Genomic DNA, 25,904 nt, shown 5'->3' on the forward strand with positions numbered 1-25,904 from the left:
TGCTGAAAGTCTATCAGTTCTTAACTACAACATCAGGTCCTTAAGCAAACACTATGATGACCTCCTGGCACTCCTTGAGTTGCTAAAGACACCCTTCTCCTGCATTATTCTTACTGAGATCTGGCTTAAGCAGGATACAATAGATATCTACCCAATACCAGGATACACAGCAATCCACAACTGCAGACCATACCAAGTTGGGGGTGATATTACAATCTATTACTCTAACCAACTATCTTGTATTAGCACCACTTGCTTTAGTGATGAATATAGGGAATACATTTTTGCTAACTTTACTGTAAAAAACCTTAAGACGCCTATAACAATTGGTGCCATTTACTGGATACCCCACACAAACATCCCAAATTTCAGTGAGAATCTAAAGGCACTAATAACAAACAGACAAATGAACAAGCACCACCTTCTCTTAGCTGGAGACTTCAATATCAACCTTGGCCTCCCAGATGATCAGCCTGTAACTGATTTCATCAACAACATGAACAGCACACTTCTCATACCAACAATAACTAAACCAACCAGGATGACTGAGACAAGTGCAACCATAATAGACCATATATGGACCAATATATTAGCCCCCCCTTAAATCAGGGATAATCACAGACAGCACTACAGACCACTACCCAACCTTCCTTTTAACCCTTTGGGGGTCGGCAGGCCCTCTCAGAGACTTTTTCTCAGGGTCGGCCAAATTTCAAAAAAAAAAAAAAAATTATTATGAAAAGATAGAGAATCTTTTCCCGATCATAATGACACCAAAAGTATGAAATTTGATGGAAAACTTACGGAATTATGCTCTCGCGAATTTAGCGGTCTCGACGGTGTTTACGCATCGGCGATTTTGCCCAATTTGAGCCCTATTTTCGGCTAATTCCAGTGTACTAGTCGACAAAAATCATGACTTTCGCTAGAACTCCATTTTTTCCTATCGAATGAGTACAAGAAGCCACCCATTTACCGATTTCAACTATCCAATAAAGCAATTTTGCCAATTTCACACAAATTTCCAAAGATGCCAATTTCTGAATGCCGTCCAGAATAAACAAGAAAGACATTCCTGACACTAAAATAACAAGTTCTCTGTTCGTTAGTCACATCCCCAGGCCCCTCTTATATTTATTTGGCTTTCCACTTTGAATTTTTATTCTTACAAAAAAAATAAGATTTACTGTTATGCAGACTACTGCATTAGTGTAGAAATGGTATAAATAATATCAGCGTACTTGTGAAGGAATATTAGACTCACCAGTTGATGTGTATTGGACGCTTGACATGAATTGTTTACTTTTGAACTTTGATAAAAATCGAACATTTCTGCTACTTTGAGCTCAATTTCAAGGTACTTTTCATTGTAAAACCAGTCAAAATCATCTCAATGTCTGTAATATGTCTTCCATTCTATAAAATGAGACCAAGAAAACCAGAATACAACAATAAATACCATATGAAAATACAGTGCAAAGTCGCTGTTTTAATCCAAAAACAGTTTTTTTTTTCCTCATTACGCACTGTGTGTTGCAGGATTTTTTTTTATACTGCGCACACTGACCACATAGACCCATTCTTTCATATGTAGGCCTACCAGCTTTCTCTCACTAGATTTGAGGGCGTTAGAATTTAGGCGTATTAGTACGTCAAAAACCCTGGGTCGTAAGACATACTAGTACGTCCGAAACCCCCAAAGGGTTAACAAACATTAGTAAGCCATCACTCGAATACAACAAAGTTTCATTTAGACTCCATGACGAGGCCTCAATAAGGAATTTCATAGCAGACCTAGAGACTGTTGACTGGCCTACAGAATTCTCCAATGCCAATGGTATTGACGATTGGACAGACATTTTTCTTAACAAAATACTTAGACTATACAAAAACATTGTCCTATAAAAACGAAACAGATTCAAAGTTTATTCTCTATAAGGATTACAATGCTGAGTTTACAGAATTTGGTTATTGAGTGGTTTACATGTAGTAGAATAATAATTACAGAGTGTACCACTAGAACACCTAGCATGGCTAGGCATTTTGGGCAGACTTAGATTAAATCTTAAGTTTAAAATATTACAAAATTATGAGGTAAGTTGGTATTATGGCTAAGTGACTAAATACTAGTTTGTGAGTTTAGCAATGTGAATGCTTTTGTTTTGGCACTATACATAGTTTCAGTATTGGAGTATCACTTATGACTAGTTAAGATTCATTATTTTAAGATTGAGATTGATATTTCTGTTTTTGGTCAAATGGGGGTATGGTTTATTTGCAATCGTGTCATTACGATTTCTTAAGTCAAGGTGTGAACCATCAGGTGGTATTCGTGTAATTAGTTGACAGGGTGTATCAGGGAGATGAGATGTTTTCTGATGGTAGTTTTGAAGGTGATGAATGTGTGTGTAGTTCTAGAGTTTTCAGGTAGGGTGTTCCAGATTTTAGGGCCTTTGACATACATTGAATTTTTGTAAAGGTTTAGTCGGACACGGAGAATGTCATAGAGATGTTTGTGTCTGGTGTTATACCTGTGGGTTCTGTCACAACTATCAAGAAAGCATTTTAGATCAAGGTTAATATTGGAATTTAAGGTCACGAATAAATGGCTCAGTTACCCATGGCTAACCAGCAGCATTCTGAAATCCATTGATAAGAAACACCAATATGATAAGCAATATAGACAGGGCTTAATACAAAAGATAATCTTAAACAATATTCATCAGTTCTCACCAAATTAATAAAGAAAGCCAAAAGCCAAACAACTGTACTACTCCAGCAGATTTACTGACACAAGAGGAGATATAAAAAAGACCTGGAAAACACTTTCCCAGATTCTAGGGACCCACAAACTGAAAAAAAACAAGAATATTGTCCTAACTAAACCTAATGAAACACCACTGCATCCCACTGATACAGCTAACAAGATAAACGACTTCTTCTCAAACATAGGATCTGATCTCGCCAGTAAAATCCCACGTACCAATGCCCCTGCCGGGGACTACCTAGATGGGAATTTTCCAAATTCCTTCTATCTTGTACCAACTGAGCCCATGGAAGTCACCGCGATTATAAAGTCACTCAAAAATAACTCAGGGAATCTGTCTCATGTCCCACCATTATTGTACAAGCGAGCGGCCCATGTCCTTTCGCATGCTATTACATTACTTTTTAACAAGTCACTAGAAACTATCACTTTCCCGACACTACTCAAGACAGCAAGGGTTACACCAATACATAAAGGAGGTGACCCTACAGATGTAAACAACTATAGGCTAATATCAAACTTAGCATTGCTATCCAAAATCTTCGAGAAACTCGTGCACAGGAGACTATACATATTCATTTTTAATGGCACAAAACATACTCAACCCCTGCCAGTTTGGATTCAGGAAAAATAAAAGCACTAATGATGCAATTGTAAAAATGTTAGATCTGCTTTACATAGCATTGGAAAAAAAGGAATATCTGCTAGGAATTTTTATTGACCTAAGAAAAGCGTTTGACACAGTAGACCACGGCATCCTACTCCACAAACTTGACCATTATGGTATAAGAGGCCATGCTCTTGCATATTTCAAATCCTACCTTACTAATAGGTATCAGTATGTCACCATTAAAGACACAGCCTCATCAACACGGCCACTTGATACTGGAGTTCCGCAGAGAAGTGTCCTTTTTTTATTTTATTTTTTTTTTTTATTTTATTTAGTAATTTTAGCATACATACAGAGGTACAAAAAAATACAGGTAAGAGCAGCATGCCAAAGCCACTTATATGCATAGCATTACGGGCTGGCTTAAAATTAACTTGGTCCCCTGCTCTTCCTCATTTACATTAATGATCTTCCAAACGTATCCCAACACCTGAAACCCATTCTCTTTGCTGACGACACAACTTACGTCATCTCCCACCCTAATCTTGCCACCCTCAACACCATTGTCAATGAGGAGCTGCTCAAAATTCTGACTTGGATGACAGCTAATAAAATTACACTTAACACTGACAAAACCTACTACATTATGTTTGGTAGCAGAGCAGGTATTGCGCAACTTAACATTAAGATCAGACATAATGAGGGCAAATTTCTAGGTCTATACCTTGACAACAACCTAAATTTCAGCACCGATATCCAACACATAACAAAAAAAAAGTATCCAAAACGGTGGGGATCCTCTCCAAGATATGATATTATGTGCCACAAACTGCCCTTCTCACACTATACCATTCACTCATTTATCCATACCTCACCTATGCTATTTGTGATTGGGGATCAACTGCAGCAACATATCTAAAGCCAATAATTACCCAACAAAAAGCCACAGTAAGAATAATCACTAAATCCCATCCCTGGCAACACACCTCCCCACTTTTCATAGATCTAAACTTACTCCCTGTTCAGAACATCCACACTTACTACTGTGCAGTCTACATCTACAGGGCCTTAAATTCCAATATTAACTTTGACCTAAAATGCTTTCTTGATAATTGTGACAGGCCCCACAGGCATAACACCAGACACAAACATCTCTATGACATTCCCCGTGTCCGACTAAACCTTTACAAAAATTCAATGTGTGTCAAAGGGCCTAAAATCTGGAACACCCTCCTTGAAAACTCTAGAACTGAAGACACATTCATCACTTTCAAAACTACAGTTAGAAAACATCTTATCTCCCTGATACACTTCTTTCTTCTTTCAACACACCGGCCGTATCCCACCAAGGTGGGGTGGCCCAAAAGGAAAAATGAAAGTTTCTCCTTTTACATTTAGTAATATATACAGGAGAAGGGGTTACTAGCCCCTTGCTCCCGGGATTTTAGTCGCCTCTTACAACACGCATGGCTTACGGAGGAAGAATTCTGTTCCACTTCCCCATGGAGGTAAGAGGAAATAAACAAGTACAAGAACTAGAAAGAAAATAGAAGAAAACTCAAAGGGGTGTGTATGTATATGCTTGTACATGTATGTGTAGTGTGACCTAAGTGTAAGTAGAAGTAGCCAGACGTACCTGAAATCTTGCATGTTTATGAGACAGAAAAAAGGACACCAGCAATCCTACCATCATGTAAAACGGTTACAGGCTTTCATTTTACACTCACTTGGCAGGACGGTATTACCTCCCTGGGCGGTTGCTGTCTACCAACCTACTACCTAGGTCCCTGATACACCCCGTCAACTAACTACATGTAAACCACCTGGTGGTTCACACTTACACTCACTCACCCATTGACTATAAACACAGAAATACAAATCTTAATCTTAAAATAATGAACCCTAACTAGTCATAAGCTTGCCTATGATACTCCAATATAGACACTATGTATTGTGCCAAAACTAACGCATTCACAAACTATAATGTAGTCACTTAGCTTTAATAACATAACCTGTAATAATTTAAAGTTTAGAATTAATCTACGTCTGCCAGAAATGCCTAGCCATGCTAGGTGTCCTAGTGGCCCCCTCTGTAATTAGCATTTTAAAACATGTAAACCACACAATATCCAAAATCTGTAAACTCCGCATTGTAATCCTTATAGAGAATAAACTTGATTGATTGATTGATATTAGGGAAATAATTATTGAAGTATTTTATCGTGCCTGGACTTCCACTGTAACGAATTAATTTCATTTCATTTAATTTAAATAAGGAAAATTGACTCTGCAAACGAGCAAATCCAGATGTGAGCAAGGTCATGGAACGGATTAAACTTGTGAGTGGAGGTTCCACTGTTCTGTAAAATTTGTACAATAATGGAGCAAAACAATCGCTACATGTAGGTTTGGACATCGTTTAATCAGTCTCAGTATGATTAGTATCCTGAAGGAATTGTGATAGTTCATTCTTATTTGTGATAATATACAGTTGGCCTACATTTGTTTTCTTCACTAGAATTTTCCCATCCCTTGTGAAGCATTGGTAGATTTTGTCAGTATTCTCCCACTTAAGTTTTTTGACTCTATACAGTAGGTTCTGCCATTTTTTTGTTAGACACTCGTTTATGTATACCTCTTTTTTGCTTTGATAGTTGCGCTAATTAGGTCTTTTTTCCTGTCATGTGCATGGAATCTAAGCATAACATTTTTTCTACCATGAGATCTTAGTAACCTGACTTCCTTTATTTCTGTCACTGGTGCAGTAACCCTTGTTTGATCACCTATGATCTGGAGAGTAATTTCTTCACTGTTTGCTTGGTTCATATCACTGGGAAAATGAGGACTGCTAACCATTACTGCATCTAATAATTTTTCTTGCTCAGTTTTATCCTCTTGGAGCACAAAGTAGTCACTGAACTGGTTATCCAAGTTGTTCTTCCACTCTTTCACAGCTTCTTCAACCTTTGTATTAAGAGATGTTATTTGTTCTGTGTGGCTATCTATGACTGTCTGGAGGGTCTTGGCAAAGTTAGTCATTCCAGATGGTGATAAATTTTGTTCAAGACTGAGGATTTTGTTCTCAAGGTGTGTCATCCTGGTGTCTTGTTTAGTTAGCGTTTCCCGAAGATTTATATTTTTTGTAATTAAGGTGGAGATGTATGACTTAAGGGTGTCTGGATTGTTGGTCATACCTGAGAGAGTACCTGGTAGGCTGAATCCAGAGAAGAAAGAGGAGGTTGAGGGGGAGGCAGCCATGTTTGGTGTTATTGTTGCATCGCCTGGCGGTGGTGAGAGGGGTAGACAAGTTGAATAGTCGATTTTTCAGTGTTTTCTTGCTGGTCTTGGTGCTATTTCCTCTGAGATTACACTTAATAGTAATACAGAAAATGGTAGATGACATCGATGTGTGCAAACACTCAGTGAGGATCTGGTTGCGTCGGTTCCTTGAGGACAGTTTTGATGAAGTGCCCACACCAAAAGCACGTTCAGGGAAGCCCTAGAAAAACATCCTCACTAATGTTAACTGTAGAAACATATCTAGAAACGTTTTGTGATCATATGCCCAAATCTTTTATACAGCGTAGTGCAATGATTGTTATGAAAGACGGTGTTCCTTGCCACACAGTGATTGTCTGTTGTTCAGTGGCTGCGTGACTGTGAGGTACCCTTTTTCACGGGGTCACCGCATGGAGAAGACCAGTGCCAGGACTAATCCTGGCAAAATCTACCTGCTGTAAAAAAGATAGATTTACAAGAGGGCCTTGCATTACAGCAGTTTCCCTTACAGCATTTCACTAATGCAGTGGTTTTCAATTACATTGGACCCTCGAGTTTTGAACGTACTGATTATTGAACTTTTCGAGTTTCGACCGCTTTCTTCGAACCAATTTTGTTCCGAGTATCAAACTCTACCTGTCTTTCGAACCGCCGGGTACCGGACCTGTCCGCCAGCCCGCTCTGTCCGCGTCCCCATGTAAGCATCGTGAGCAGTCTGGCTTTGTTGATGCTTGAGTGAACACTAACCTGTGCGCTCATTCAAACATTTCGCTATTAATTCATTGTGCTAAGTGCTTTTGCGACTGTGAAATAAGCTGCCATGGGCCCTAAGAAACTTGCTAGTGGTACCCCTGTGGTAAAGAAAGTGAGAAACACCATAGACATGAGGAAGGAAATAATACAAAAATAGTTGTGTGAGACTTGTTGACCTTGCCAGGATGTACGGCAAAAACAAGTCAACTATCGCTTTATCTTGGCAAAGAAAGAACAAATCAAGGAAGCTGATGTTGTGAAAGATGTTGATATGCAACCCAAAAATAGACCGCAGACAGTCGATCAGGTTGAGAAGTTGTTGCTGGTGTGGATCAAGGATGAAGAGATGGCAGGTGATAGTGTTTCAGACGATTATTTGTGAAAAGGCAAGGAAATTGCATGCCGACCTGGTAAAGAAAACTCCTGGAACCAGTGAATTTAAGGCCAGCAAAGGCTGGTTTGAAAGATTTAAGAAGCGTAGTGGCATACACAATGTTGTAAGGCATGGTGAGGCAACCAGTTCAGACAAATGGGTAGGTGAGAAGTTTGTACAGGAGTTTAAGGGGTATGTAGACACTGAAAAAATTCAAACCCCAACAAGTGTTCAATTGTGACAAAACAGGCCTGCTTTGGAAGAAAATGCCAAAGAGGACTTACATCACACAGGAGGAAAATGCACTTCCAGGACACAAGCCTATGAAAGACAGGCTAACTCTTTGTTCTGTGCTAACGCTAGCGGTGATTTTAAATTAGAGCCTTTACTTGTGTATCACTCAGAAAATCCCAGAGTGTTTAAGAAAACCAATGTCATTAAGAACAAGTTATGTGTCTTTATTTTTTTTATTTTTTTTATTATCACACTGGCCGATTCCCACCAAGGCAGGGTGGCCCGAAAAAGAAAAACTTTCACCATCATTCACTCCATCACTGTCTTGCCAGAAGGGTGCTTTACACTACTGTTTTTAAACTGCAACATTAACACCCCTCCTTCAGAGTGCAGGCACTGTACTTCCCATCTCCAGGACTCAAGTCCGGCCTGCCGGTTTCCCTGAACCCCTTCATAAATGTTACTTTGCTCACACTCCAACAGCACATCAAGTATTAAAAACCATTTGTCTCCATTCACTCCTATCAAACACGCTCACGCATGCCTGCTGGAAGTCCAAGCCCCTCGCACACAAAACCTCCTTTACCCCTTCCCTCCAACCTTTCCTAGGCCGACCCCTACACAGCCTTCCTTCCACTACAGACTGATACACTCTTGAAGTCATTCTGTTTCGCTCCATTCTCTCTACATGTCTGAACAACCTCAACAACCCTTCCTCAGCCCTCTGGACAACAGTTTTGGTAATCCCGCACCTCCTCCTAACTTCCAAACTACGAATTCTCTGCATTGTATTCACACCACACATTGCCCTCAGCCTTCTCCTCGCTGCAACATTCATCACCCATGCTTCACACCCATATAAGAGCGTTGGTAAAACTATACTCTCATACATTCCCCTCTTTGCCTCCAAGGACAAAGTTCTTTGTCTCCACAGACTCCACTCACCCTTTTCCCCTCATCAATTCTATGATTCACCTCATCTTTCATAGACCCATCCGCTGACACGTCCACTCCCAAATATCTGAATACATTCACGTCCACCATACTCTCTCCCTCCAATCTGATATCCAATCTTTCATCACTTAATCTTTTTGTTATACTCATAACCTTACTCTTTCCTGTATTCACTTTTAATTTTCTTCTTTTGCACACCCTACCAAATTCATCCACCAATCTCTGCAACTTCTCTTCAGAATCTCCCAAGAGCACAGTGTCATCAGCAAAGAGCAACTGTGACAACTCCCACTTTATGTGTGATTATCTTTTAACTCCACGCCTCTTGCCAAGACCCATGCATTTACTTCTCTTACAACCCCATCTATAAATATATTAAACAACCATGGTGACATCACACATCCTTGTCTAAGGCCTACTTTTACTGGGAAATAATTTCCCTCTTTCCTACATACTCTAACTTGAGCCTCACTATCCTCGTAAAAACTTTTCACTGCTTTCAGTAACCTACCTCCTACACCATACACCTGCAACATCTGCCACATTGCCGCCCTATCCACCCTGTCATACGCCTTTTCCAAATCCATAAATGCCACAAAGACCTCTTTAGCCTTATCTAAATACTGTTCACTTATATGTTTCACTGTAAACACCTGGTCCACACACCCCCTACCTTTCCTAAAGCCTCCTTGTTCATCTGCTATCCTATTCTCCGTCTTACTCTTAATTCTTTCAATAATAACTCTACCATACACTTTACCAGGAATACTCAACAGACTTATCCCCCTATAATTTTTGCACTCTCTTTTGTCCCCTTTGCCTTTATACAAAGGAACTATGCATGCTCTCTGCCAATCCCTAGGTACCTTACCCTCTTCCATACATTTATTAAATAATTGCACCAACCACTCCAAAACTATATCCCCACCTGCTTTTAACATTTCTATCTTTATCCCATCAATCCCGGCTGCCTTACCCACTTTCATTTTACCTACTGCCTCACGAACTTCCCCCACACTCACAACTGGCTCTTCCTCACTCCTACAAGATGTTATTCCTCCTTGCCCTATACACAAAATCACAGCTTCCCTATCTTCATCAACATTTAACAATTCCTCAAAATATTCCCACCATCTTCCCAATACCTCTAACTCTCCATTTAATAACTCTCCTCTCCTATTTTTAACTGACAAATCCATTTGTTCTCAAGGCTTCCTTAACTTGTTAATCTCATTCCAAAACTTTTTCTTATTTTCAACAAAATTTGTTGAGAACATCTCACCCACTCTCTCATTTGCTCTCTTTTTACATTGCATCACCACTCTCTTAACCTCTCTCTTTTTCTCCATATATTCTTCCCTCCTTGCAGGTATATGTAGAGACAAAAATGTTATCCATGGAGGCCAAGAAAGGAATGTATGAAAGTACATGTATAGTGGTACCAACACTCTTATATGGGTGTGAAGCTTGGGTTGTAAATGCTGCAGCGAGGAGGCAGCTGGAGCCAGTGGAGATGTTCTGTTTAATCCTTTGACTGTCGCAACCCCAAATCCTGAGGTGTCTCCAGGTGTTGAAAATTTTTTGAAAAAAATAAAAAATGATTTTTTCTTATAAAATGATAGAGAATCTTTTCCCGATGGTAATGACACCAAAAGAACGAAATTTGATTGAAGACTTGCGGAATTATGCTTCGCAAAGTTAGCGACCTCGATGATATTAACGAATCAGCGATTTTGCCCACTTTGAGCCCTATTTTCAGCTAATTCCATTGTTCCAGTTGACAAAAGTCATTGCTATTTCTTTAGAACTCCATTTGTTCTATCGATTGAGTACAAGAAACTGCCCATTTACCGATTTCAACTACCCAATAACGTGGTCAGAAATTTGCAATTTGGCCAATTTCACGCAAATTAAAAAATATGCTAATTTCAAAATAGGGTCCAGAATGAATAGTGCAGACATTCCTGGCTCCAAAATAACATTTTCTTTGTTCATCAGTCATGTCTCCAGGCCCCTCTGATATTACTCTTGCTTTCTATTTTGAATTTTTATTCAAACAAAAAATAGGAGATTTACTGTTTTGCATACTACTGCAATATTGTAATATTTGTATAAATAATGTCAGCTCATTCATGACTGCTAGTTGGACATTTATTGGGTAATGTCTTCATTTGTTTACTTTTGAACATCAGCAAAAATCAAACATTTCCCCTACTTTGAGCTCCATTTCAAGGTTCTTTTCATAGTAAAACCTATCAAAATCACCTCTATTTCTATGATATGTTTTCCATTCTGTCAAATGAGACCAAGAAAACGAGAATACAACCATAAATACTATACGAAAATACACCACGAAATCGGTGTTTTAATCCAAAAACACAGTTGGAGTTTTTGTTTTCTCATTATGCACTGGGTGCTGCAAGATTTTTTTTATATGGTGTACACTGACCACAAGACCCATTCTCTCACACATGTGAGTACCAGCTTTCTCCTGCTTGATTTGAAGCCTCTAGAATTTTTGAGTATATATACGTCAAACACAGTGGCTCGTAAGACGTATATATACGACCAAAACAGTCAAAGGGTTAAAGACAATTTGTGGTGTAAATATTATGCAGAGAATTCATAGTGTGGAAATTAGGAGGAGGTGTGGAGTTACTTAAAGTATTTAAGTCAGAGGGCTGAAGAGGGGTTGTTGAGGGGTTGGAGAGCATATAAATCTGTAGGGGAAGGAGAGAGGGGTAGGGGTCATCCTTAAAAAGGTTGGAGGGAGGGGATAAAGGAGGTTTTGTGGGCAAGGGACTTGGACCTCCAGCAAGCCTGTGTGAGCATGTTAGATATGTGTAAATAGAGACGAATGGTTTTTGGGACTTGACGAGCTGTTGGAGTGTGAGTAGGGTAATATTTAGTGAAGGGATTAAGGGAAACTTCCCATTTCCAGGACTTGAGTCCTGGAAATGGGAAGTACATAAAATGCCTGCACTTTGAAGGGTCTGGGATATTGACAGTTTGGAGGGACTTCTGAACTGTCGTATCTGAGTGCCTCTGCAAAGATAGTGATTATGTGTGAGTGAGGTGAAATTGTTGAATGATGATGAAAGTATTTTCTTTTTGGGGGTTTTCTTTCTCTTTGGTCACACTGCCTCGGTGGGAGATGGCGGACTTTTTGAAAAAAAAAAACAGAGGTAATGTGTGTACCGGATATGCAATTTTTAGGCATAAACTCTGTTGCTTACTTAACCCTTTCAGGGTCCGTCCCGTAGATCTACGGCTTTACGTTCAGGGTCCAGACCGTAGATCTACGTCATGAGCTCAGCTCACTCTGATAAACTGTGAGTGGTAAATACCACATAGATGTATTCTCTGATAAGAGAATACATCTATGTGGTATGTGTGCACCACATAAAACAAATCCTGCAGCACACTGTGCATAATCAGAGAAAAAAAACTGAGACCATGATTTTCGATTAAAACAGCGACTTTGCAGTGTTTTTTTTGTATGTTTTTTATAGTTGTATTTGTGATTTCTTGGTCTCATTTGATAGAATGGAAGACATTACAGAAATAGAGATAATTTTGATTGGTGTTAGCACTGGAAATGGCTTGAAATTGAGCTCAAAGTGGCGGAAATGTTAAATTTTTGCCGATGTTCAAGAGTAAACAAACGACCTCACACGTCTAATACATGCCAGCTGGTGGGTCTAATATACATTCACAAATGTGGTGATGATATTTATACAATTATTACAATATTGCATAACAGTAAATCTTCTATTTTTTGGTGTGAATAAAAATTCATTATGTGAATAAAAAATCAAAATGGAATTTATTTGTAAAGCCTCAAAACATAACTAATGAACAGAGGAAATGTTAGTTTAGTGCCAGGAATACCTACATTGTTTATTCTGGACCCTATTTTGAAATTGGAATATTTTGAACTTTGTGTTAAATTGGCCAAATTACCAATTTCCGGTCACTTTATTTTGTAGTTGAAACAGTTGACTTGGCGATTACTTGTGCTCAATCGATAGAATAGAAGTAATACTAGTGAAATAACTGAGAATTTGGTCGACTGGAATAATGTAATTGGCCTAAAATGGGAGTCAAAGTCGGCAAAATCGCCGATTCGTAAATATCGCTGACACATCAAAATTCACGAGAGCATAATTTCGTCAATTTTCCATCAAATTTCGTACTTTTTGTTTTATTACATTCACAAAAAGATTCTCTACCATTTCATAAGAAAAAATAACAATTTTTTTTTTTTAAATTCTTGGACACTGGGGCACCACTTCAGATTTTGGCCTTGGACCCTGAAAGGGTTAATACATGTATATGATAGGGTAAACATGTTATCAGGCTTTTATATGCATTTGAAGGTGAAAAAAGGCTATGTTGCACTTTAGAGTGATTTTTGCTCTACAGTAGTAGCTTGGAACCTAGCCCGTTGTATAAGCGGGGCCCCTCCTGTTCTAGGGAAAAGGATATTAGCCCACTCCTGTGGCTGGAGGATGCCATCTGTGAATCATGGCAAAATTTACCCCATGAATTTATGTTAATTACTTCTTAGATGGTTAAAAAATGTCTTAAAGCACGAGGGATGATGTATTTTGTGGTTGTGGTTTCAGAGGGGACTGGCATGTTTTAATGATGTGCATTGTATATGTAGTACAAGTCTCCCTCCACATTTGCGAGTTCCACTTTTGCGGGCTTTGAACATTTGCGAATGCCCAGCTGCCTAATCATATTTTAAATATGTCATTACGTATTGTTAGGAATTGTGGCGGCGGCAGACTTTGTTTGGAGATAGGACAAGATAGTCTTTCAATAGGACACTAATATCAACTCTAAATCTTATTTATCTATCACAATTCATCCAATATGACATAATAAACAATATTATTAATTACATAGAAACATGACATATACTCTAGAATGAATAAAACATGTCGTTACGTATGTCACGAGTGGTGTTGTGTTGTTGTTGTTAGGTGTATAAGGGCCACTGAGAGCACAAGCCGTACATAGTGGTGGTGAAGGTGACAGCAGAGGCAGCGGTGTTGTCAGTAGCCCTGTATAACTCCAACGACATTGGAGGAGTTAAGTTTGTGCTGTCCTCTTTGTATCGATTAATCACTTAACTTACTTGCTACACTTTATTGCTGGCTGGCGCTATAGCCTTTATCAGCTTGATGTTTTCATATGTTTTATGATTGTTCATGGTTCAATAGGTTAAGAAAGCAGGATTGTTAGGCAAAGTAAATGCTGTTATTTCCCTACAATATATTTGTGCACCAAACATTCGTGAGGTTCTGATCCCTTAACCCTCGCAAGTATGAAGGGAGACCTGTATATACGTATATATTAAAGAACAAAGTATAGTGTTTTTCATGGTAGATAATGTATTACATATTTCTCTAAATGATAGTCTTTTGATGAGAGTTTTGAGAGTTTTTCTACTGTATTACTTTTATATCAAGAGTCATAAAACTTGTTTATAAAATAAATGTTTAACATTGTATTTCAATATATCATAATCATCTTGATAGGTTGAAAACCTTGTGACCTAGTTCTGTGCCTTGTTAAGGGAAAGAAGTCACTGCCTTTAATTATTGGCCCATAAGCTGTGAGCAGTAAATTTTGGCCTAGGTGTGAGAGAATGGGTCTGTGCAGTGAGTGTACACAGTATAAAAAAACTTGCCCCACGCAGTGCATGATGGGAAAAGTAAAACTCCAACTGTGTGTATGATTTAAAATTCCAACTTTGAGGTGTTTTCTTGGGTGTATTTTATGGTTTTATTGGACATTATTTGGTATCATTTGATAGATATGAAGACATGCTACTGAAATAGAGATTATTTTGGTTAGTTAAAGTAGCTCTAAATCGAGCTCAAGATAGTGAAAATATTAGATTTTTGCCAATTTTCCTGAGGACAGATAAAGCACTCTTACCCTCCCAGTCTGTTTTATGGGTTTTTAATGGTTCTGATTCAATTATTGGGATGCCATAAACCATGAGCAATCATTCTTGGTTATGTTGTATTATTTGAGAGAGAGGATGAATCTTCTTCTTGTGTGTGACTATGAATTCAACATGGAAGGGCAGTGCAATGTAGGAGAAGCCTGGGGGACATGATTAATGAGCAGTGAAAATGTTGTTTTACTGCCAGGAATGTCTAAAATTGTTTATTTTGGACTTTGTATTTTTAAATTAGCAAAAAATTTAGGATCAGTACTTACAGACACTTCACAGACACGCACATGCATATATATATATACATACATCTAGGTTTTTCTCCTTTTTCTAAATAGCTCTTGTTCTTCTTTATTTCTTCTATTGTCCATGGGGAAGTGGAAAAGAATCTTTCCTCCGTAAGCCATGCGTGTCGTATGAGGCGACTAAAATGCCGGGAGCAATGGCTAGTAACCCCTTCTCCTGTAGACATTTACTAAAAAAGAGAAGAAGAAAAACTTTATAAAACTGGGATGTTTAAATGTGCGTGGATGTAGTGCGGATGACAAGAAACAGATGATTGCTGATGTTATGAATGAAAAGAAGTTGGATGTCCTGGCCCTAAGCGAAACAAAACTGAAGGGGGTAGGGGAGTTTCAGTGGGGGGAAATAAATGGGATTAAATCTGGAGTATCTGAGAGAGTTAGAGCAAAGGAAGGGGTAGCAGTAATGTTGAATGATCAGTTATGGAAGGAGAAAAGAGAATATGAATGTGTAAATTCAAGAATTATGTGGATTAAAGTAAAGGTTGGATGCGAGAAGTGGGTCATAATAAGCGTGTATGCTCCTGGAGAAGAGAGGAATGCAGAGGAGAGAGAGAGAGATTTTGGGAGATGTTAAGTGAATGTATAGGAGCCTTTGATCCAAGTGAGAGAGTAATTGTGGTAGGGGACCTGAATGCTAAAGTAGGAGAAACTTTTAGAGAGGGTGTGGTAGGTAAGTTTTCGGTGCCAGGTGTAAATGATAATGGGAGCCCTTTGATTGAACTTTGTATAGAAAGGGGTTTAGTTATAGGTAATACATATTCTAAGAAAAAGAGGATAAATAAGTATACAAGATATGATGTAGGGCAAAATGACAGTAGTTTGTTGGATTATGTATTGGTAGATAAAAGACTGTTGAGTAGACTTCAGGATGTACATGTTTATAGAGGGGGCCACAGATATATCAGATCACTTTCTAGTTGTAGCTACACTGAGAGTAAAAGGTAGATGGGATACAAGGAGAATAGAAGTATCAGGGAAGAGAGAGGTGAAGGTTTATAAACTAAAAGAGGAGGCAGTTAGGGTAAGATATAAACAGCTATTGGAGGATAGATGGGCTAATGAGAGCATAGGCAATGGGGTCGAAGAGGTATGGGGTAGGTTTAAAAATGTAGTGTTAGAGTGTTCAGCAGAAGTTTGTGGTTACAGGAAAGTGGGTGCGGGAGGGAAGAGGAGCGATTGGTGGAATGATGATGTAAAGAGAGTAGTAAGGGAGAAAAAGTTAGCATATGAGAAGTTTTTACAAAGTAGAAGTGATGCAAGGAGGGAAGAGTATATGGAGAAAAAGAGAGAGGTTAAGAGAGTGGTGAAGCAATGTAAAAAGAGAGCAAATGAGAGAGTGGGTGAGATGTTATCAACAAATTTTGTTGAAAATAAGAAAAAGTTTTGGAGTGAGATTAACAAGTTAAGGAAGCCTAGAGAACAAATGGATTTGTCAGTTAAAAATAGGAGAGGAGAGTTATTAAATGGAGAGTTAGAGGTATTGGGAAGATGGAGGGAATATTTTGAGGAATTGTTAAATGTTGATGAAGATAGGGAAGCTGTGATTTCGTGTATAGGGCAAGGAGGAATAACATCTTGTAGGAGTGAGGAAGAGCCAGTTGTGAGTGTGGGGGAAGTTCGTGAGGCAGTAGGTAAAATGAAAGGGGGTAAGGCAGCCGGGATTGATGGGATAAAGATAGAAATGTTAAAAGCAGGTGGGGATATAGTTTTGGAGTGGTTGGTGCAATTATTTAATAAATGTATGGAAGAGGGTAAGGTACCTAGGGATTGGCAGAGAGCATGCATAGTTCCTTTGTATAAAGGCAAAGGGGATAAAAGAGAGTGCAAAAATTATAGGGGGATAAGTCTGCTGAGTATACCTGGTAAAGTGTATGGTAGAGTTATTATTGAAAGAATTAAGAGTAAGACGGAGAATAGGATAGCAGATGAACAAGGAGGCTTTAGGAAAGGTAGGGGGTGTGTGGACCAGGTGTTTACAGTGAAACATATAAGTGAACAGTATTTAGATAAGGCTAAAGAGGTCTTTGTGGCATTTATGGATTTGGAAAAGGCATATGACAGGGTGGATAGGGGGGCAATGTGGCAGATGTTGCAAGTGTATGGTGTAGGAGGTAGGTTACTGAAAGCAGTGAAGAGTTTTTACAAGGATAGTGAGGCTCAAGTTAGAGTATGTAGGAAAGAGGGAAATTTTTTCCCAGTAAAAGTAGGCCTTAGACAAGGATGTGTGATGTCACCATGGTTGTTTAATATATTTATAGATGGGGTTGTAAGAGAAGTAAATGCGAGGGTCTTGGCAAGAGGCGTGGAGTTAAAAGATAAAGAATCACACACAAAGTGGGAGTTGTCACAGCTGGTCTTTGCTGATGACACTGTGCTCTTGGGAGATTCTGAAGAGAAGTTGCAGAGATTGGTGGATGAATTTGGTAGGGTGTGCAAAAGAAGAAAATTAAAGGTGAATACAGGAAAGAGTAAGGTTATGAGGATAACAAAAAGATTAGGTGATGAAAGATTGGATATCAGATTGGAGGGAGAGAGTATGGAGGAGGTGAATGTATTCAGATATTTGGGAGTGGACGTGTCAGCGGATGGGTCTATGAAAGATGAGGTGAATCATAGAATTGATGAGGGGAAAAGAGTGAGTGGTGCACTTAGGAGTCTGTGGAGACAAAGAACTTTGTCCTTGGAGGCAAAGAGGGGAATGTATGAGAGTATAGTTTTACCAACGCTCTTATATGGGTGTGAAGCATGGGTGATGAATGTTGCAGCGAGGAGAAGGCTGGAGGCAGTGGAGATGTCATGTCTGAGGGCAATGTGTGGTGTGAATATAATGCAGAGAATTCGTAGTTTGGAAGTTAGGAGGAGGTGGGGGGATTACCAAAACTGTTGTCCAGAGGGCTGAGGAAGGGTTGTTGAGGTGGTTCGGACATGTAGAGAGAATGGAGCGAAACAGAATGACTTCAAGAGTGTATCAGTCTGTAGTGGAAGGAAGGCGGTGTAGGGGTCGGCCTAGGAAAGGTTGGAGAGAGGGGGTAAAGGAGGTTTTGTGTGCGAGGGGCTTGGACTTCCAGCAGGCATGCATGAGCGTGTTTGATAGGAGTGAATGGAGACAAATGGTTTTTAACCCTTTCAGGGTCCAAGGCCCAAATCTGGAGTCACGCACCAGTGTCCAAGAATTTTCAAAAAAAAAAATTTGTTATTTTTTCTTATGAAATCGTAGAGAATCTTTTTGTGAAGGTAATAAAACAAAAAGTACGAAATTTGGTGGAAAATTGACGAAATTATGCTCTCGCGAATTTTGATGTGTCAGCGATATTTACGATTCGGCGATTTTGCCGACTTTGACTCCCATTTTAGGCCAATTACATTATTCCAATCAACCAAATTCTTAGCTATTTCACTAGTATTACTTCTATTCTATCGATTGAGCACAAGAAATCGCCAAGTCAACTGTTTCAACTACAAAATAAAGTGATCGGAAATTGTTAATTTGGCCATTTTAACACAAAGTTCAAAATATTCCAATTTCAAAATAGGGTCCAGAATGAACAATGTAGGCATTCCTGGCACTAAACTAACATTTCCTCTGTTCATTAGTTATGTTTTGAGGCTTTACAAATAAATTCCATTTTGATTTTTTATTCACATAATGAATTTTTATTCACACCAAAAAATAGAAGATTTACTGTTATGCAATACTGTAATAATTGTATAAATATCATCACCATATTTGTGAATGTATATTAGACCCACCAGCTGACGTGTATTAGACGTATGAGGTCGTTTGTTTACTCTTGAATATCGGCAAAAATTTAACATTTCTGCTACTTTGAGCTCAGTTTCAAGCCATTTCCAGTGCTAAAACCAATCAAAATCATCTCTATTTCTGTAATATGTCTTCCATTCTATCAAATGAGACCAAGAAATCGCAAATACAACTATAAAAAACATACGAAAAAACACTGCAAAGTTGCTGTTTTAATCGAAAAATCATGATTTCATTTTTTTTTCTCTCATTATACACAGTGTGCTGCAGGATCTGTTTTATGTGGTGCACACATGCCACATAGATGTATTCTCTCATATCTAGGCCCAAATGTACCACTCACAGTTTATCAGAGTGAGCTGAGCTCATGGCGTAGATCTACGGTTTGGACCCTGAACGTAAAGCCGTAGATCTATGGGACGGACCCTGAAAGGGTTAATACTTGACGTGCTGTTGGAGTGTGAGCAAAGTAACATTTATGAAGGGGTTCAGGGAAACCGGCAGGCCGGACTTGAGTCCTGGAGATGGGAAGTACAGTGCCTGCACTCTGAAGGAGGGGTGTTAATGTTGCAGTTTAAAAACTGTAGTGTAAAGCACCCTTCTGGCAAGACAGTGATGGAGTGAATGATGGTGAAAGTTTTTCTTTTTCGGGCCACCCTGCCTTGGTGGGAATCAGCCAGTGTGATAATAAAATAAAATACTTACTGAGATATAAGACCATGAAGTTGGCACTGAATGCTCACCTGATGGCAATGTGGAGTCCTGCCGCTTGCAGAAATGTTGCCGATATACCTTTTTTTCTCGTTTTTATTTTAATTTATATAATTTTGATGTTCTGATAATTACAATTTATAGTAGTTCTTGTGATTTCATAGCCAATCTATGTTCTGACACTAATATTAGGTACTGAAATCATACTCAAATAGTTACAAACACACTGACAGGTGAACATTTTCACCTGCCTTGGTCATTTATTATTGTCTAGAAATACATTGGAACCACGAATATCGGCCACTGTGGGTATCGGCCGAATTGTATTTAGGCCGGTTTTTGGGCAGTAGAGTGACACTTGATGAGCGTGCACTGCTCCAGAGAACCCTGGCTTTATTTGTTTTCACTGTTACACACAAACATGGCTGTCTGTCTCTGTCTATCTGTTTGTCTATCTATCTGTGTCTAGCTCTGCTTATCTGTCAGTGTAGCTCTGCTTATCTGTTTTCCTGTCTGCCTGTGTGTCTGTCTTTCCGTCTGCTTGTCTGTCTCAGGGAGCGGCTCGTAAACCAACAGGTATTACACATGATGCAGTCATCACATCTGATTCCTGAGCAAATGAAAATACTTACTAGTCATGCTTATTATGCCTTATATCTACAAGCACTGTATAGCACTTTGCCTGGAATTTTTGGGTTATCCTAGGTAATTTACACTATGTATAATAACTGTACTTATGTGTACCTCTGAGACAGAGACAGTGATATAAACAGACAGACAGATAGACAGACAGACATAGACAGAGACAGATACAGACAGAGAGACAGCCAAAGTCAGTCAGCCAGCTAGCCTACCAGCCAGCCAGCCACCCAGCCACCCTGCCAGCTGGCTAGCCTGCCGAATACGTATTACACATGTTCCAGAATTGTTTCTCTTTACTTAGGGCATAGGTTATAGGATATTCTGGCAGGATGACACTGCCAGTGGTATGATGCACAAATAACCTGCTCATAGAAGAGCAGAGCTTATGACGACGTTTCAGTCCAACTTGGACCATTTACAAAGTCACACTGAGTCACACAGTCACACTGAGTGTAACTTTGTAATTGGTGCAAGTCAGACTGAAACGTCGTCATAAGCTCCTCTCTTATATGTTCGGGTTACCTGTGTATTGTTCTAGTCACTGTATTGTGCCTTTTTTTTTGTTACCGGTGGTATCAGAAATGAAGGGATGTTGCACAAATGTTGCACATAGGTTATTATCGAGGTTATTGATATTTCCTTGACCACTTGTGGCCACATCTAACTCAAAGCCACTAAACTCTAGGTTAACATCACTTTCCTCTTAGAAGGGGAGTGTTAATACAACATGACATCAGTGAGTCCCTGGTGTTTACTACGCTATTTGCTCTAGCTGATGCTCAGTTGAACTGCTGCTCCCACAAGGTACTAAGTGGTCCCATATTTTAGAAATACTGTGTACACTGAGTGTTAAGACCCATTCTATACTGACCCGGCATTTGAGGCCAATTGAGCCAAATTTGGAGGCAGGAAAAACAAAATGTACATCTACGTTTGGAGTGCTAGCGGTAGAAACGTAGATCTACGGTTGGACAGTTTAAGGGTAAAAGGAGGGGTTTGGGATATTGGCAGTTCGGAGAGACATCTAAACTGTCGTATCTGAGCACCTCTGCAAAGACAGTGATTATGTATGAGTGATGGTGAAAGTGTTGAATGATGAAAGTTTTTTCTTTCTTTTTGGATTTTCTTTCTTGTTGGGTCACCCTGCCTCAGTGGGAAACAGCCAACGTGTTAAAAAAAATTTAAATTAATATTCTTTGTATTTTGTGTAGAAATTGGCCAAATTACCAACATGTGTTCACTTTATAGGGTAGTTGTAATAGTTGAATAAGCAGTTTCTTGTACTCAGTAGAACAGAAGACATACTAACAAAATAGAAGTATATGTAGTACCTGCTCTTAATCTGCCACTTCATAGAGTGTATCAGTATGCTGTTTTGAAATTTGCCAGTTCAGTACATAATTAAAGTTTTTCACTGAACCACTATGTGTACATAAATATATATTTTCTTGTGTTCAGACACATGCTATTCAATATCAGAAAATTAAGTTTGTGTAAGTCATCTTCCATAATGAAAAATCATACTTTTTGTTAATTTTTCAAATTAGGTTGCTTTGAAATTGAAAATTTGATATACTTATTTTTACAGACTTTGATTGTCTCCTGGATAAAAGCTAATTTGAGTGTTGCCATATCTGGTGAGCTGTGGGACCAGCTTCTGTTAACCCTGGCATCACTTACTCATTGGGATGAACTCATCAAGGAATGGGCGGTAAGTAAGATAACAGTACTGTACATTATTAATGTTTCATTATTTTGATATATTGACTTGTGTATCAATCGATTACTCCTCTTTGGATTACTATTGGAATTATGTCTGTGTTATAAAATTGGTGCTAGATTTAATTTGAATCAACTTAAATATGTTACTTATTTGAAATAAATATACAGTGGACCCTCGGCTAATGAACGCATCACGTAACGTTAAATCCACCCAACGAAGCATTTGAGTGTAAAAATTTTGGCCCGCCTAACGATAAAAAACTAGTCTAACATGATTCGTCCCGAACCTGTCCGTCCAGCCTGAGCGCCTCAGCTGTCCTGCCGTCATTGTTTACAAGCCAGGGTGGCTGGTTTCATGCATACATTCTATACATTTTGTATTATTCCATTGTTTATAGTGCTTGTAACTGCTAAATAAGCCACCATGGGCCCAAAGAAAGCTTCTAGTGCCAACCCTGTGGTAAAAAGGGTGAGAAATACTATCGAAATACTATCGTACCATTGTCAACTGCTGCTGAACCACCGTCAGCTGTTGCTGCACCACCGTCAATTGTGCTACTTGAAGATGTGGAGACTGTTGTTGGTGTGGCTTAACAAGAAACAATTACCGAGAAACAGTTAATCCCAAGAGGGTTAGCCACCCAGGATAACCCAAGAAAGTCAGCGAGTCATTGAGGACTGTCTAACTTATTTCCATTGGGGTCCTTAATCTTGTCCCCAAGGATGCAACCCACACCAGTCAACTAACACCCAGGTGAAGAGGAAAAAATGCCTGGAACTAGTGCTCATATTGGTGAATTTAAGGCCAGCAAAGGTTGGTTTGAAAGATTTAAGAATTGTACTGGCATACACAGTGTGATAAGGCGTGGCGAAGCTGAAAAATTCCAACCCTAACAAGTGTTCAGTTGTGATGAAACAGGCCTGTTCTGGAAGAAAATACCAAACAGGACCTACATTACTCAGGAGGAAAAGGCACTCCCAGGACACAAGCCTATGAAAGACAGGTTAACTTTCTTGTTTTGTTGTAATACTAGTGGGGATTGCAAAGTGAAGCCTTTACTCGTGTATCACTCTAAAAATCCCAGAGTGTTCAAGAAAAACAGCGTCTCATCACTCATCAGTACTCTTCAATAAAGGTGTCATTTTAACATTTATTTATATAGTTATTGTGCATGTCTCATTGTTTTCTTTATAGGGAAATGTATATTTCATGAAAAAAAAAAAAAAAGAATTTTGATATTTTTGGCTGTCTGGAACGGATTAATTGGATTTCCATTATTTCTTATAGGGAGAATTAATTCGGCTAACGATAATTTCGTCTAACGATGAGCTCTCAGGAACGGATTAATATCATTAGCCAAGGGTCCACCTTATTTTTTCCTTTGATGTGATTTTTCAATCTAAACATATCTAGTAGTCTGTGTGTGTATGTATGTATGTATATATATATATATATATATATATATATATATATATATATATATATATATATATATATATATATATATATATATATATATATATATATATATATATATATATATATATATATATATATATATATATATATATATATATATATATATATATATATATATATATATATATATATATATATATATATATGATAAAATAGAAGAAGGTAGCTTATGAGAGGTTTTTACAAAGCAGAAGTGTTATAAGAAGAGCAGAGTATATGGAGAGTAAAAGAAAGGTGAAGAGAGTGGTGAGAGACTGCAAAAGGAGAGCAGATGATAGAGTGGGAGAGGCACTGTCAAGAAATTTTAATGAAAATAAGAAAAAATTTTGGAGTGAGTTAAACAAGTTAAGAAAGCCTAGGGAAAGTATGGATTTGTCAGTTAAAAACAGAGTAGGGGAATTAGTAGATGGGGAAAGGGAGGTATTAGGTAGATGGCGAGAATATTTTGAGGAACTTTTAAATGTTGAGGAAGAAAGGGAGGCGGTAATTTCATGCACTGGCCAGGGAGGTGTACCATCTTTTAGGAGTGAAGAAGAGCAGAATGTAAGTGTGGTGGAAGTACGTGAGGCATTACGTAGAATGAAAGGGGGTAAAGCAGCTGGAACTGATGGGATCATGACAGAAATGTTAAAAGCAGGGGATGATATAGTGTTGGAGTGATTGGTTCTTTTGTTTAACCCCTTCAGGGTCCAAGGCCAAAATCTGAAGTGGTGCTCCAGTGTCCAAGAAATTTTGAAAAAAAAAAAAAAAATTATTTTTTCTTAAAGAATTAAAGAGTATATTTTTGTGAAGGTAATAAGACAAAAAAAAAAGTTTTTTCTGATCAGTACTTACCGAGATACAGCGGTGGGAAGTTGACCCAAAATGACCGGGTGGCAGCAACATCAGTAACTTCCGCATAATCCCATTTTTTTATTTTATGTTTTTTATACTTTTTTCTTTTCTAATTTTCTTCTTTTTCTAATAACATTTGTGGCCTGTGAGACCAGTATAATGTATATTGTATAAGTGTACACTCATTGTATTCAACACAATAACTGCACTAATTTGTTTATCATTATATTGCTTACAAAACTTGTTTACAAGTTTATTGTAAACAAAATGATGAAAATATTAGTGCGGTTATTGTGTTGAATACAACGGTACCATATAGTATCATATGGTGCAATGGTACCATATGGTACAATGGCACCATATGATACAATGGTACCATATGGTACAATATGATACAATGGCACATGATACAATGGTACCATATGGTACAGTGGTGCCATAGGGTGCAATGGTACCATAGGGTGCATTGGTACCATATGGCACAATGGCATCACATGATACAATGGTACCATATGGTACAATATGGCAAAATAGCACATGATACAATGGTACCATATGATACAATGGTACCATATGGTAGAACGGCACTATTTGGTACAATGGTACCATATGATACAATGGTACCATATGGTGTAATGGTACCTTATGATACAATAAGGTGTAATGGTACCATATAATGCAATGGTACCATATGGTACATTGTACCATACAGTACAATGATACCATATGGTTCATTGTACCATATGGTACTGTTGTATTCAACACAGACACACTAATATTTTCATTATTATTTTGTTTACAATAGTTATTTACAACAAAAATATGCAAAAATGTATATTAGTAATGTTCTATTATATATTTACAAGTGTACAGGAACTTTACGTGTTCCTTGAGGTGGATGACAAAGCACTTAGTCTCGGAAACTGCAGAGTCAGTAGCTAGCTTGCGTCGCCACTCACTCAGTCTTGGGTGGTGTCTCATGCCACCAACACCTATTAGCCATATGGTACACGGTATATGTTACAGGGTACCATATGGTACATTGTACTACATATGGTAAAGGGTACCATGCAGTACAGGATAACATATGGTGCAGGGTACCATATGGTACAGGGTACCACTTGGTACAGGGTACCACTTGGTACAGGGTACCATATGGTACAAGGTACCATATGGTACAGGGTACCATATGGTACAGGGTACCATATGGTATAGGGTACCATACAGTACAGGACACCATATGGTACAGATACAGGGATAACTATGGAAATAAGTCACCCTGACTTTTTTGCGTTATCCTAGGATTTTATACGTATGCTGCTATGTATGATAATCGATGTAATTGTATTTCTGTACACCTGAATAAACTTACTCAAGTGCATGTGGCATCATAAGTAAGTTTATTTAGTTATACACAAATAAAGTTACATAGAATATCATACTTAGCAGCATATGTTTGGAGAACCTAGGATAACCCAAAAAAGTCAGACAGATATATTTCCA

At 38.5% G+C, this 25,904-nt stretch overlaps 1 protein-coding gene across 1 annotated transcript in view; it reads left to right on the forward strand.

The window, feature by feature from the left end:
• Positions 1-25,904, forward strand: part of LOC128703704 (ral GTPase-activating protein subunit alpha-1) — a 271,349-nt gene that overhangs the window by 166,312 nt on the left and 79,133 nt on the right. Inside the window, exon 12 of the mRNA XM_070086908.1 lies at positions 21,954-22,076. Within this exon, the coding sequence (XP_069943009.1) occupies positions 21,954-22,076 (123 nt within the window). The remainder of the gene's footprint in view (positions 1-21,953; positions 22,077-25,904) is intronic.

This window comes from Cherax quadricarinatus, chromosome 20, assembly GCF_038502225.1.
Source record: "Cherax quadricarinatus isolate ZL_2023a chromosome 20, ASM3850222v1, whole genome shotgun sequence".
NCBI classification, from domain to species: Eukaryota; Metazoa; Arthropoda; class Malacostraca; order Decapoda; family Parastacidae; genus Cherax; species Cherax quadricarinatus.